The 15,042-nt window shown below is 39.5% G+C and overlaps 1 protein-coding gene across 1 annotated transcript in view; it reads right to left on the bottom strand.

The window, feature by feature from the left end:
• The window catches only part of LBR (lamin B receptor), a 12,463-nt gene extending 584 nt beyond the window's left edge, over positions 1 to 11,879 (bottom strand). Inside the window, exons 1-12 of the mRNA XM_010143985.1 lie at positions 11,715 to 11,879; positions 10,049 to 10,237; positions 8,986 to 9,069; positions 8,174 to 8,351; positions 7,403 to 7,599; positions 6,570 to 6,624; positions 4,322 to 4,516; positions 2,904 to 3,007; positions 2,342 to 2,467; positions 2,077 to 2,245; positions 782 to 862; positions 556 to 678 (exon numbers count right to left, since the gene is read on the bottom strand). Of these exons, the coding sequence (XP_010142287.1) occupies positions 556 to 678; positions 782 to 862; positions 2,077 to 2,245; positions 2,342 to 2,467; positions 2,904 to 3,007; positions 4,322 to 4,516; positions 6,570 to 6,624; positions 7,403 to 7,599; positions 8,174 to 8,351; positions 8,986 to 9,069; positions 10,049 to 10,237; positions 11,715 to 11,879 (1,666 nt within the window). The remainder of the gene's footprint in view (positions 1 to 555; positions 679 to 781; positions 863 to 2,076; positions 2,246 to 2,341; positions 2,468 to 2,903; positions 3,008 to 4,321; positions 4,517 to 6,569; positions 6,625 to 7,402; positions 7,600 to 8,173; positions 8,352 to 8,985; positions 9,070 to 10,048; positions 10,238 to 11,714) is intronic.
• Positions 11,880 to 15,042: the final 3,163 nt, after the last annotated feature.

Below are 15,042 nucleotides of genomic sequence, written 5' to 3'. Positions count from 1 at the left end.
CGGAAGATCCCCATAAAAAACCAAAAAATAATCCCTAAAATTCAGAGTCTCAAAATCTACCCCTTCCCTCTCGATGCAAGCAAAGCTGGCACATGTTTTAAGTGCTTTAGCTATCAAAACCAGAGAAATAGTGAAACCTCTACAGCACTGAGCTGCCCCACATAAGCCCCTCCAGGCTGTCCCTGTTCTGGCTGTAGACGGTAACTCGAGCTTTGCTCAGAGCACACAACTCGGCGATGAAAGACTGGACGTGAGCCAGCAATGGGCACTGGCAGCACAGAACGCTCATGGCATCCCGGGCTGCAGCAAAAGCAGCGTGGCCTGCAGGTCGAGGGAGGGGATTCTCCCCCTCTGTTCTGCTCCTGAGACCCCGCCTGGACTACTGTGTTCAGCTCTGGGGCCCCCTGCATAAGGACACGGACCTGTTGGAGCGGGTCCAGGGGAGGGCCACAAAAATGAGGAGAAGGCTGGAGCACCTCTGCTATGAGGACAGGCTGAGAGAGTCAGAGTTGTTCTAGATTTTTGATAAAATTCTCTTTAGTTTCAGGAACTTACCACAGGGTAGGGACCATGCTAGAGCCATGATGATATCACCAAGATAATTAGGGTGACGAACAAAACCCCACCAACCCGTGACAAGAAGCCCTTTTCCAGTTGCAGTGGGTATAAATTTCAGGTCTGTGAATAGAGTATTGTAGTCAATACAACAATTGAAACGTGTATTTAAATAGTACAAAGAGACATTGTACAGCAATAGAAAAAATTTTTAAAAGGCACTTACAGGCCAATTTGGGATCTGCTGGATTCCTTCGGAAATTGTTTTTCTGAGAATTTGCACTACGGAAAATGTAATACCCAATACCTGAAAATAAATATCAATTTATTTTGCATTTTCAGTATTTTCCAGTTTTCTTTCTCCAACAAAAGCATTCACGCTTTCTGCCACTCTTCGAAAAATCAAAGGATTTTTCTCAAAGGTGTAACTGACAGCCTGTGGTTCTCAGAGCTCCAACAAGACAGAATTGCTAGTGGAAGCCTGTGTTCCATGTGCTCTCACATACTGCTGACTATCAGATACTGGAGAAGCTTTATTTTCACACCTTCTTTTATGTTTATATCTGAATTATAGTTCACTAAGGTAACACCGAGTTTGAAATTCTTAGAAGGTGACGTGCTGCAGTTTGTAAGATGATAGCTCTGTTAGCAGCCCCGTACTTTGTTACAGTGCCTGCTCCATAAACTGACCAACTATTTAGGAGTTGACATTATTGAAAGAACCAGTCAATGAAATATTATCTGGTTTTGAAATTCATATTTTTCCATATTTCTCTACAAGACAGCTTAAATTTGTTTTCTGAGGCTGTATTAAAAAAACAGGATCACAACACACTCCAAATAACGATAAAAAAATTAACTGAAAATGAAAAAGGAATGTTGTATTTCTCAGGATTGCACATAGTAAATCTACCTTCACAGCTTTCCCAAGTGTTTAAATTCTTTGTCAAATCTACAAAGAAAAATCTGCTTTTAAGTTGACTGTTTAGATAAGAGGGACAAACTGCCAGGACATATTGGTGCAAATTTAAGGCCCCCTAAAGATGCAAGATCCTCTCTCAAAGAACTTGGCTAGAAAAATGGAGATGTTTTCCCTTGACATGAGTTTGTAATTATGGGCATCAGGGAAGGAGATACAACAAAACCCCTTTTTGCCTAAGTTCAGTAAAGTATAGCCAGCAAGCTACTGACTTCTCTTTCATAAGTCACTCGCAGTCACTCAGATTGACTTTAAAAGGTATCGGCTACCCTTCATTCAAAATGTTTTAAGTCACTTCGGTAACTCCAGACAGCATCCTTCTAAAGACGCCTCTCAACACAACAATTAGCCGTCCAGAGTTTCATTTATCCTGCATTCGATAAAATGAGAATTTACTCCCTTCTTTGTATTAAACGGTAGCCAGACACATGCTGCCACCAGCTGTGGCAACACAGAAAATACAATCGCTGCACCTTGGCTAAAGCTTCACCTCACAACTCCAAGAAACGAACTCAGTAACAATAACATTCACTATAACTTACAGTTCAGAACAGTAATTGCAGCAGCAACAGGCCAAGAAATGGCAGTGGGATGACCAACCAAGTAGTAGGCCTGCAGGCTGTAGACAAACGGAACCCACACCAAATCTCCGAAAGCTAGCATGAACCCAAATCCATCATGGGTGATATCCATTGTCGTCAAAACAGCTTCCTAGAAACACGGAGGAAGGAATTTAGGATTTGCAAAGCGTCAGTCACTTCACATTGTAGTTAGAAATGGTAACAGTGTGACGTGATTGTCGTTTACCTCATTCCAAAGCGCATCCACCACATAGAGCAGCTGGAAGCTGTTCACGAGCACCATCGACAGAGATGGCACGCTCTGATTGTGTATCTTCATCTCGGCCAGGAGCATCGCCAAGTTTATGACAACCTACATTAGGAAAGGCTTTGTTACAAATGCTCCTTGTAAAAGAAACTGGTCTTCTCTCTTACACTACAGGACATTATAATACAGATGTTTTTGACCGATGTTGAAGTTGAAAAAAAAAATAGTAACTTATTTCACAAGCCACAGTTTCCATCTAACTGTATTTCCAAAGCCGTATAACCTCACCATATGAATACTTTAAGAAGGACTTTCATTTCTCACAAAGCAAAGAAGCTAGAATGTAGAAATTTTCCTAAAGAGAATAAAAGTGCTCATTAAAAACCGAGCAACATGAAATGGTTTATAAGTGCTTTTTGCTGTTTATAAATACATAGTGTATCCTTAATACCAATTTTATATATACATTTTATATATAAATAAAAATTAATCCATTTGTGTAATATTTAAGCAAATAAAATAACTAAGATTACTGACTCACCCAGCCAATTAATCCTGGACGCAACTCACAGAAGTATTTGAGATCAAAACTGCCAATACGAGGGTTTAACTCATGTCCAGTAAAAAAATCATAAACAAAATACCCTGCGGATAGGACACAGTCTTTGTTAGCAATGCTATTCCTTTTATCCACCACGACACTCCTCCCCATCAAGCAGTTCCTACTTCCTTCTGAAGTTCACTCCTCATGAATAAAGCCTTTAGATTGGCAAGAAAAGTATGAGAGTTTATGTAGAACACATAGCAAACCCCACAAGGTTTATATTTCAACAGGCCCAAATATTTTATTTATTAGGAGGACTAAACACTTTGGAAGTTACTGTAGGCTTCTTTCTCCTTGACACTTGTTCCTTCTTTATTTTCAGCCTTACCCTGAAGCTTGCATCACAATTTCCATGAACATGATCTTACGGTAATAATTAATTCTACTTTTCCTCCTACTTCATTACTCTTCTCTGGGAGCAAGAACTCCTTTAGCTGTGACAATTCCCTGTCCATCAAAAGAGATGGACAAGAAGGAAAACACAATACCTTGACTTCAAGATACCCTGGACTGAGTTAACAAGTAACAAGCATTGTGCAAAATACTTACAGAATGCTACCACGCCACTGAAAGAGATTAGAACTGCACTTTCCAAAGTAAAAATGATTTATGTAATTTATTATTTGCCTTTGCACACATACATGCCTCACTGACAAAGGAACTGAGGATGTCTGAATACTTCATTTTAATACACTAGATGTTCTGTCCATCAACTCCCTTTCTCAGTCACCCTATGATCATTTTTAAAAGCAGCCTGTTTAACAGTTAAGGCTAAGCGACTTGTCAGGCTGTGCTTTGTCCTACAAAAACAGACGCATACAATGGATACTTTCTAGATAGGCTCAGTCTCATGACTGAGTCAAAATTTCTTTTGAAAACTCAGTTCAGCTAACTAGACTTGAAAGTGCACGGCAAAATACAAGTTTAGAAATACTTCAAGTTCTGTACCTGACTTCCCACTGCCTAAATATCTGGATTTTTCTGTTTTTTTTTTCATTCCCAGCTGTTTCAGGAAAAGGCCCACCAGCAGGGGCACGATGAAGCAAACTAGACAAGCCTCTTAGACGAATGCTGAAAACAGGAAGGAAGGAACCGTCCTCTAATCACTAGGGGACTAAACAGGCCAAGACATTTTTTGTAAGGTATGCAAAATAATCTGACTAAAATTTAAGCATTTTACAGGATCTGAGCGTGCACAAAAAATTGCCATTTAACTTGCAACATATATTTTACATTGGTTGAAAGTAAAAGTCACAGTCTTATAATAATCACCCCTAAACCTAGCCTTTAAATCACAACAAAGAAACTGTAGCAAACAATTGGAAAGAAAATGATCCAAAAGATTTATAACTCACCAGAATTTCCACCAGGTGCTAGTTCTTCATCAGGTGCTTTCAGGGACCGAATATAAAGATAAATGCTCAAGCCCATAGAAAAAGCTGCAGCTGACACTGCAAACTGCATGAAGTGATCATACAAATAATGAAGTTCAAATTTGAAGTATAATAAAGTCGCAATAGCTGCAGCAGTAAACATAAAAGCATAAAACCCTAAAAGATGTAGAAGAAAAACGTATTAGTCAAAATAAAAACAAGTAATTCTAGTAGAACCTACCCAGTCTAGCCTTTCTGCATTTTTACTCCTTTCAAGATTCGTTTATACTCTGGTAATGTCTTACACATTCTGTGCTCTTGAGGTTCAAATTTCTGGGGCACAGCAATATACGCAAGACATTCTATCCATGCCTTGAAATTTCCTGTGCTCCTCATCAAAAGGACAAGAGGCAGAAACACTCTGAACACTCCTACATTTTTTTTTTTTACAACAACATAGGATTCAGATTTTAGCAGAAAAATGGACACTGACACTACTACTGGATAATGATAGCAAGTCACAAAATCTTATCAGCGTTTTTTTTTTTACAACAACATAGTATTCAGATTTTAGCAGAAAAATGGACACTGACACTACTACTGGATAATGATAGCAAGTCACAAAATCTTATCAGCGAGACATCTCAGATAAGCCAAAGAAGATGCTGTTATCTTCATATATACCTCAACGCAGACAGCGGTAATTAAAGGATTAAAATGACTATGAAGTCAAAACTTCAACACAAAACTTCTGTACTTTGAGAGTATATCATCACGTAGAGTGGAATGATGGCCAAATAAGCAGGCAGTTCTGCACCGCTCTCACCTAAGTACCTTCTACGAACCCTTTCACAGGGTCACGATGGTGGAGGTTAGAAGGGACTTCCGGAGCTCATCAAGCCCAAGCCCCCTGCTCAAGCAGGCCCACTTAGAGCTGGTTTCCCAGGACCATGTCCACATGGTTTCAAACATCTCCAAGGATGGAGATTCCACAACTTCCCTGGGCAACCTGTGCCAGTGCTGTCACCTTCACAGTAAAAAAAGTGTTTCCTGAGGTTCAGAGGGAATTTCCTGTGTTTCACTTTGTGCCCACTGTCTCTTGTCCTGTCACTGGTCTTCCTTTCCTCAAGAATGCTTTCAAAGTTTCTTTGAGAATTAGCCTTTGAGCTGTCACCTTCACAGTAAAAAAGGTGTTTCCTGAGGTTCAGAGGGAATTTCCTGTGTTTCACTTTGTGCCCACTGTCTCTTGTCCTGTCACTGGTCTTCCTTTCCTCAAGAATGCTTTCAAAGTTTCTTTGAGAATTAGCCTTTGAAGCTGCAAGAAGATGAATCATATAATGTATTTTCTCCCTTTACCAGAATACTGAAAAAAATTTCAGGATTATGCCCCTACTAAAGGCAGAATTCCAAAACAGAAAAATCATAAGGCAGCCTCAATATGACTCACTTCCACAGGGTTTACAGCCCTGTTCTGACTTTAAAATGGTCCATCTTACTAGACTGTAACAAAGCCCCGCTCAACTTTTTAATGTAACATTTGGATTCCACTATTGCCAGACAGCGCCCTCCAACTGACTAATTAATTGAATAGGTAGTCTGGAATACCTGCAAGTCAAAGTACCATTTTCTATTTAAGCCTGAAAAAGCAGAACTGCTGAAATACGTTAAAGCATACTCTAAACCTAGATCAGGAACTTTTCTTATTCATAGGAAGTGAAATCAGATCTGATTTCAGCTGAATAATGATGCAGAACTGCTCTTTGCCAGGCAAGAATAAGAACATCTTAAATCAATTACACCACTGTAAATCAGAGTCATCAAAGATGATCTGGACACATGGAATAAGACCTCTTCAGATCACTCCTGAATATCTGCTCTGGAGCAGCAGTCCTTGTTACCTGAGCATTACTAACACTTCCGACAGGAAACGGCCGGGTCAGCAACTAGGCAAGGAGCATGACAGGAGTGACCAGTCACGGCTGGATGCAGACCAGCTGCCCTGTACAGGGTAATGCGTTGGTCTTGGGGCAGGAGTTCCTGATCATTACTAGGCACCTTCTTCCAATAAAAAAAAAGAAAACAAAAACAAACCCCCACACTCATCCTATTTTAATGAAGATTTACAACAGATACCTGGGTGCATCTTTCATTATTTGCATCTCACAGTACTCAGCACTGCAAATCAGGCAGTGGTATCACATTTCAGAATAAGCAAGTGCAACACACTTACCATTTATGCGGTACTGCAGTTTCTTTCCATTTGAAAGAGGCAGGCCTTCTACCACCTAGGAAGAATAAAACACCAGTGTTTCAACAAGGTACTTTCTGGGGCCACTGGCAGGGGAGGGGAAATCAAGCACATCTCTGCCACAAAGACATTCAATCAAGGTAACAGCTGGACACGTTAAAATCTGAAGATCATGCATGGCTCTCAAAAGCATATTTTGGATACCAAAAGTAAAAGGGCAACAGTTTCAAATAATAACATTTTTAAAAAATCGCCTCTTCCTCATCAGCCTCAGGAAAACAGAACAGCTCCAATCACTGTAAACATGGATAGCAATAGAACAACATGAATGATCTATTTATTAGTGTTCTTTCAGAATCTGCCAGTATCCCTCAAGTCACAAAAAGAGGGCAACGGAGCATTTGCCAGATATTCACATGGCTAGAATGGTTTACAGCATCCCGTAAGTGAATATTACATTCCAAAACACTGGATATCAATAAGAAACTGAGTATCAAACAGTTTGTTAATTTAAAAGGCAGATATCTGAGATTCTTCTTGAATTCCACTAAGCAAATTTTATCCATGCTTTGATTTGAACTCCTATATAATGCCTTCTGCCTCTTCTACTGTAGGACTGTGAAATGCACAGCCATTAAATTCTTTAAAAACTGTGCTATTTTAAGTTTAGCAATGTGCAGTAGCCACATTCCAGCTTAATAAGGAAAACTATTTCATTTGCTTTCGAACTCACTGCATTGAGAACACACCCTACCTCCCAGCCTATCGCACAAATTAATTATCCATTAAGACCCAATTGCTACTGAACAGATTACCTTTCCAATCGGCAGTAAGGAAAACAGAGCTTGAAGGAAAAACCACAGAAGGAAAACACCAAACACCCTGGCCTCCCAAAGACTTTCGAGTGCTGGGAGAGGAGGAGGGAAGTTCATAAGACTGGGGTCATCTTGTTTGCACATCGACAGCAAGTAAAATACAGTAGCAGGCAAGAAGATGATCATCGCAAAGGTCCCTGTAAACAGACATCATGCTGTATTAGAAGATAAACACAGAAAAGAAAAAAAACAAAGTAGTTTTGATCCCACTAATAAAGCTCAGTATTAACTTTAGTAACAAAGAAGAGGTTGTCCTTATCTGTTCCTGAAGCAAAAGGGCACCAATCCCCAGTCACGTAATGGGTTAGAGACATTTATCTCACTCCCCTACAACGTCATATAACCAACCAACAGATCACAGCAACTGCACCCCTTTAAAACTGTTCCAAAAACTGTATAAAGAATACACTACTGTTGAGCACCTAGGTTTTGAGAATGAAAAACTTTGAGGTATTTCCAAATTAAATCTAAGAAGTAACTACAATCTCTACTGCAAGGGAAGACTAAAGATCTTCAGTATATTATGTGGTGTAATAATGGTTCTTTGACTGCCAACAGTATCAGTAGAGACTACATGAAGCACTGACTCTGGATTCTGCAACCAGTGTCCAAAAACTGGAAAACGGTTCCGGCTTGTCATGACAGTATGGTCGGTAAGTAAAGTACATAAAAGTACTAATATTCAACTATTAAGATAATTTGCACACATACCAATTCTTCCACCAAACTCTAGCTCCTTCGTTTTCGGTGATGCTTTCTCAATTATTTTTATGGTCTCAGAAATCTTTTTCTCAGAATACATCTCTTCTTTTTTCTTTTCTTCTTTTCTTGGACGCAAGCTGTAGTGTTCAAGCACATGCTCTATTTCCAGGTCTGGTTTCAATTTTTGCTGTTAAGAAATAAAAGAATTTACTTCAAAAATTCAAAAATACTCAGGGACCTTACCTTATTTTTAGTCCAATATTTCATATTTGGGAGGATGTTATTCACTACAAAACGCCAAAATACAATGTGTTCTAAGTTGTGCATTTGTATGAAGAGACTGCTAAAGCCAGCTTCACTGTGATCACTTAGGCCATGATTACATAGCAGCAGCAGCAGCTCCAGCACAGGGCAACTATTCCCATCCTCCTCCCTTCCCTTCTGCTCTAACTCTGCATTAGCTAATCATGACTAAAGAACTGGTTTTGGGTGAAAATAAGTAAATACTTAAATAAATTACTTTCTATGGCCAAACACTCACACTGTAAAAGCATGGAAATGAACACAAGTAACTAGTGAGGGTCTGATGCAAAAAACAAACAAGAAAAATTAATGATACGCAGCTCTAGTAATCTCCCCTTCTGACAACTTCATCTCCGCCTCCCCTAAACTTAGTTAGATGAACAGTAAACTCATTTGACTTCTAAATTTTACATGGCTTTCTAGTTTTCCTTGATCATTATACTGGCCTTTTCCAGGGATTTCTGAGAAAGCTAAGTTCAAATGCGACATAAAACTTAGAGTAAATACAATGTTCATACCTCCAGGATTATGGAGGATGTGTCGTTTCTTTCTGTACTCTCAGGTTCACCGTTGTAGCTTCTGGTGTTATTCTCACTTGGTTTCTGGTTAAACGAAAAACAAACAGAGTTTGAGCTTTCTGAACATTAGAGCTGCAATAAGTGCAAGTATATAATGAATAATTAAGAACACTATCTAGATTTTTTTCAACCACAACAGCTCCAGTTTTCTCCACAGGAAAGTAAGTGGGTTCAATATCCAAAGTATGGACAGTTTCAGCTCACAAACAAGAAGAAAACTCATTTAAGAATCAGAAAAGGTTACCTTTTAAGTTAACAGTGAAATTAAGAGAGAAAACAACTTCCAAGTTACAAAAACCACTGCAAATTCGGTGCCAAAGGATGCTTTTAGTAATTGCTATTTACTGAACTAAACCTATCTGTTCGGTTCAGTCTAGATTGGTCTGGTTTAGTTTAGTTAAACCCTAACTAAAAGCTACCTATTTTCAACAGATCAGCAGAAGACATTTCCAATTCAAGAAACTGGCTCAGACAAGTATGACTTGAAGCTATCTCAAGGGCACAAGAGGCAGAAGAAACACTGTTTGTCTTAATAGAGAAATATAACCTCTACTATGCTTCACTTACAGAATATCACAACCGTTTTTAGTACTCAATCTAACCTTTACAAAAAGGCCAAGAATGTACATGATAAATTTCAGCTAAACCCCAGATATCTGATAAACTTACGAATCCTTATGGAATGGTTTTTATAATGGAAACAGTTCTGCAATATTATCAATGATATCTGATAAACTTACGAATCCTTATGGAACAGTTTTTATAATGGAAACAGTCCTGCAATATTATCAACCAGCAAGGCCGCATACATCTACTCCACACCTGAATTCTGCAGCAGATACACTTTTGCAGTTAATCATGCTGTTCAGGGAGCATGAACTACAGCTCACTTTTACAATAAACTCAGTATGCATAAAACAAATCCTTTGCAAAGAGCAAAAATTTGTTTTAAAAAAAATCCAACAAACCCCCACACAAAACAAACCAAACAAAATTCTAATACCAGTAGAGCTAAGCTGGATTCCTGAATGGTTTTCTTCCTGTCATCTTTACGTTCTCTGCTTTGGGAAGAAGAACGACGTCTGCCTTTTGCTGGCCGACCAGGAGATCTAGATCGAGATCTGCTACTACTCCTTCTGGAGGGAGAACTTGAAGAGGACTGGCTCTTCCTGTGCTTGAATGATAATAGTGACTAAAAGAGAGAGGGGAAGAAAGCAAAATCTTATCTCGGATGTTCAAAGAACAATGGGGGGTTTTGCAATGTGACTACTCTGGCATGCAGTTCTACAGAATTGCCCATTTCCTTTACTGATGCTGTTAAGAGCAACTACAGCTACTCATTTTGATGGTAATACCCAACAATCCTGACCCAAGCCCAACTGCTGGCATCCCTGTCAAAGCCACAGAAATGACGATATGGATGTAAGCACCAAGCTCTTCAGTGTACTGTGAATCAACAGCTGTCCCTTAAGCCTTAGGAGACGGCTATCATTCCAATTACTTAGCTTTATTAATACATTTGGCATATGAAGATGTGTTGCCTTAAACAGTTCATCACATCTCAAACAAACATTAAAAACTCCCAAGTTGGCTAAATCATTAAATTAGGTGCAATAACTAATTTCATTAACGATTTTCCCCAATAGTATTCAGAGTTATTTCTCTTGAAGTCTATAATGTTAATTTTCCCACATAAAATTTCCACGACACGGTTTCAAAAAGGCACAAATGGTTTTTGGCAAAGAAAGGTATTTTCTTAGCTTGAGTTTGCTAACCAACAAGCATGAAGTAAACAAGTTAGAAAGTCTTAAAGCAGTGAAAATATTTGCCTACCTCAAGGCATAAACATTTTGTCTCAAAAGGACAAAACGTTTATGGGCCACCAAAAAAGTGTAACTACATTTCACATAAAGACACACAAGTTAACCTTGAACTTAGGCAGGTTTCAGAACAGGCTTTAAAAACCAACTACAGCAAACATTCAAATAGCTTTTTAACTCATGCATTATCCCATTTCAAAATGAAATGAAACTTGTGCGCAGTTTTAGAGCCCTTTACTAGTAACAGAAAATTAAATAATAAAGATATGTAAAGAGGAAGTGATGTGCTCACATACATACGACATGACCCTTTTTCACAAGTCCCTAACTGTCACAAATAGAGCAAAATACCTTAAGAAACCTCTGGGGAACCAGTACAAGCTATTCACAGATATTTTAAGCATGTACTTAAAGGTTATGCACTATCTATATTTACTACAAGCTTGCATTTGTTTTCAAATTTTCTTATGTAGAAGTGAAAGAAAAATCAAATTAGCATCAAACCCTGATTACCAGATTTGTAAGCTACCCAAAACCAATTTTTCGTGATCGATCATGCTATAAAGTTCCTGAATGATCAGACTTGTTTCTCCCCAAATGTATCACTGTTTTATATTTCAATATAAAGAAAACAATCATGGTTCTTTAAAAACAGGGTCAGCATTCTGAACGTCTACTTGAGAGGTCACATAGGAAAGGTCTATTATTTAGCACCAATTATTTGAAGACACAATTAATGAAAACTTGCAGGACAAATATCCAATTTTAAGTTGTATTTTCATGTATATCACAAAATCAATATAATCTTCCACTAGAAATACTGATAATTATACGTAAAGGTGTACTCACCCTTATATCACTTTCTTTCAATGCAAGTTCAGTCCCATCTTTGTACTTAACAGTATAAAGATGAGAAACATCGTTGTAACTAATCACTTGTACTTCATAGTACAGGACACTTCCTGGCCAACGGCCCATCACCATCTCGCCATCCGCAAACCTCCGGCTTGGCATTTTCCAAAAGGAATCCCTAGAAAAGAAACAAATTAATACATATGACAGCTAAACATTAGGCTTAATTTTTCCCTACTCTCTCTCTGTATCACTTAGGCTGGAACAGGGAAACTTTAAAGTAAACATAGGCAAAAACTTGCCTGATTAAAAAAAAAAGCAGCAGTGATCTATTTTACCAATTATCAGTAGACAAAAGAAACAGGCTTAAAATAAAGCAAAGATTGGAAGTTAGATGTTATGAAAAAATATTCAAATGTATTAATAGTACATCTAGATCACTACTGAATCATGATATTCAGTCTCCATCATCACAGACCATCAAAGTCAGGGAAAACACATATTTGACCAAAATGTCATAATGCAGTTGATTTTATCTACGGGGAAAATAGTTCTCTGTATCACTTAGGCTGGAACAGGGAAACTTTAAAGTAAACATAGGCAAAAACTTGCCTGATTAAAAAAAAAAAGCAGCAGTGATCTATTTTACCTATTATCAGTAGACAAACCTCTGTATCACTTAGGCTGGAACAGGGAAACTTTAAAGTAAACATAGGCAAAAACTTGCCTGATTAAAAAAAAAAAGCAGCAGTGATCTATTTTACCTATTATCAGTAGACAAACGAAACAGGCTTAAAATAAAGCAAAGATTGGAAGTTAGATGTTATGAAAAAATATTCAAATGTATTAATAGTACATCTAGATCACTACTGAATCATGATATTCAGTCTCCATCATCACAGACCATCAAAGTCAGGGAAAACACATATTTGACCAAAATGTCATAATGCAGTTGATTTTATCTACGGGGAAAATAGTAGATTAGATGGTATCTAATGGTTTGGGTTGGAAGGGACCTTTAAAGGTCACCTAGTCCAACCCTCCTGCAGTGATCCGGGACATCTTCAACTAGATCAGGTTGCTCAGAGCCCCATCCAACCTGACCCTGAATGTTTCCAGGGATGCGGATTCTACCACCTCTCTGGGCAACCTGTGCCAGTGTTTCACCACTTTCACTGCTAAAAAGGTTCATCCTTATGTCTAGTCTAAACTTCCTCACTTTTAGTTTAAAATCATTACCTCACATCCTGTCACATCAGGCCCTCCTAAAAAGTCTGTCTCCATCTTTTTTATAAGCCCCTTTTAAGTGCTGGAAGGCCACAATAAGGTCTCCCCAGAGCCTTCTCTGCTCCAGGTTGGACAACCCCAACTCTCTCAGCCTGTCCTCATAGCAGAGGTGCTCCATCCCTCTGATAAATTCTGTGGCCCTCCTCTGGACCCGCTCCAACAGGTCCATGCCTTTCCTGTGCTGAGGACTCCAGAGCTGGACACAGTACTCCAGGTGAGGTCTCACCAGAGCAGAGCAGACTAGCAGGATCACTGTTTTGACCTGCTGGCCACAGTTTGTTTCATGCAGCCCAGGATGCGGTTGGTCTTCTGGCCTGCAAGTGCTCATTGCTGGCTCATGCCCTGTATTCCCAAGTCCTTCTCCATAGGGCTGATCTCGATCCCTTCATCCCCAGCCTGTATTGATACCGAGTGAACTGACCCAGGTGCAGGACCTTGTACTTGGCCTTGTTGAACTTCATGCAGTTCACACAGGCCCACTTCTCCAGCTTGTCCAGGTTCCTCTGGATGACATCCCATCCCTCAGACACGTCAACTGCACTGCTCAGCTTGGTGTGCTCTGCAAACACACTGAGGGTGCACTCAATCCCACTGTCTATGTCACTGATGAAGATATTGAACAGTACTGGTCCCAGTACAGACCCCTGACAGCCACCACTTGTCATCAGTCTCCATCTGGACATCAAGCCATTGACCACTCTGGATGCAACCATCCAACCAATGTGCTATCCACTGAACAGCACACCCATCAAATCCAGCTCTCTCCAATTTAGATAGAAGGATGTTGTGGTGAACTCTTGTTAAGACAAGAAGTGAACAGTACTGGTCCCAGTACAGACCCCTGACAGCCACCACTTGTCATCAGTCTCCATCTGGACATCAAGCCATTGACCACTCTGGATGCAACCATCCAACCAATGTGTTATCCACTGAACAGCACACCCATCAAATCCAGCTCTCTCCAATTTAGATAGAAGGATGTTGTGGTGAACTCTTGTTAAGACAAGAAGTCCAAATAGATGACTTCCATAGCTCTTCCATCGTCCACCAACGTAGTCACTCTATCACAGAAGGCCACTGGCTTGGTCAGGCAGGACTTGTCCTTGGTTAAGCCATGCTGGCTACCTCAAATCACCTCCCTATCCTCCACATGCCTTCGACAGGTTCTAGGAGGATCTGTTCCATAATCTTCCCAAGCACAGAGGTGAGGCTGACTGGTCGGTAGTTCCCAAGGACCTTCCTACCATTTTCAAAAACGGGTGCAAGGCTTCCCTTTTTCCAGACACCAGGGACTTGACTTGACTGCCAGGACTTTTCAAATATCATGGAGAGTGGCTCAGGAACTACATCAGCCAAGTCCCTCAGGACTATGGGATGCATCTTGTCAGTGTCCTCTAACCTTCTCTTCCTGTGGTGCTACAAAAATCACAGATGATTTCTAAATGTTGAAAGAAACCATCCTCAATCTATTCAATACACACAGCCACATTACATACTTTCTTCAGTGTATTATGCCAAACACTCAACAGTTTAGAAACACCAGAATTTAAGCTCCTGTCTGGATTGAGTATTTTCCCTTTTCCACCTATCTAGCACAAGGCATTTAGTACCTTTTGAAGGGGCCTGCAGAGCAATCACATAATATGCTGAAAAGCTGGGAAAAAAAAAAAAATTGAAATCTCCACGACTGCATTGTAAGGTTTTCACTTGATGTTAGCAAAACACAGTTTAAGTGACTACCACTCTTGGTCCACCATACCACAGTGCTGGGAAAACCACAACTGCAACTTAAAGAAAGTTGTTCTTTTACATGTAAAGTCTTTGAAAGTGACTCATATTACGTCACTGCGTTGTGAAATTCTTTCTGAATTCCCACCTCTCTGATTCTTTTACCCCAGTCAGTTTAACTCCTTCAAATTAATAGCCTTATTTCTTAGGACTCTGTGAAATACTATCCACATTCTCATTTCAAAGTTTTCTCTATTCACTCTTTACCCTCCTTTAATTCCTTGGGGGTTTTCTGCCTTTTCTGCTCTCG

Source organism: Buceros rhinoceros, unplaced genomic scaffold (assembly GCF_000710305.1).
Source record: "Buceros rhinoceros silvestris isolate BGI_N320 unplaced genomic scaffold, ASM71030v1 scaffold3499, whole genome shotgun sequence".
In the NCBI taxonomy this organism is placed as follows: domain Eukaryota; kingdom Metazoa; phylum Chordata; class Aves; order Bucerotiformes; family Bucerotidae; genus Buceros; species Buceros rhinoceros.
Note: the sequence above shows the minus strand (reverse complement) of the source record. Positions and strands in the feature narration are given on the sequence as shown.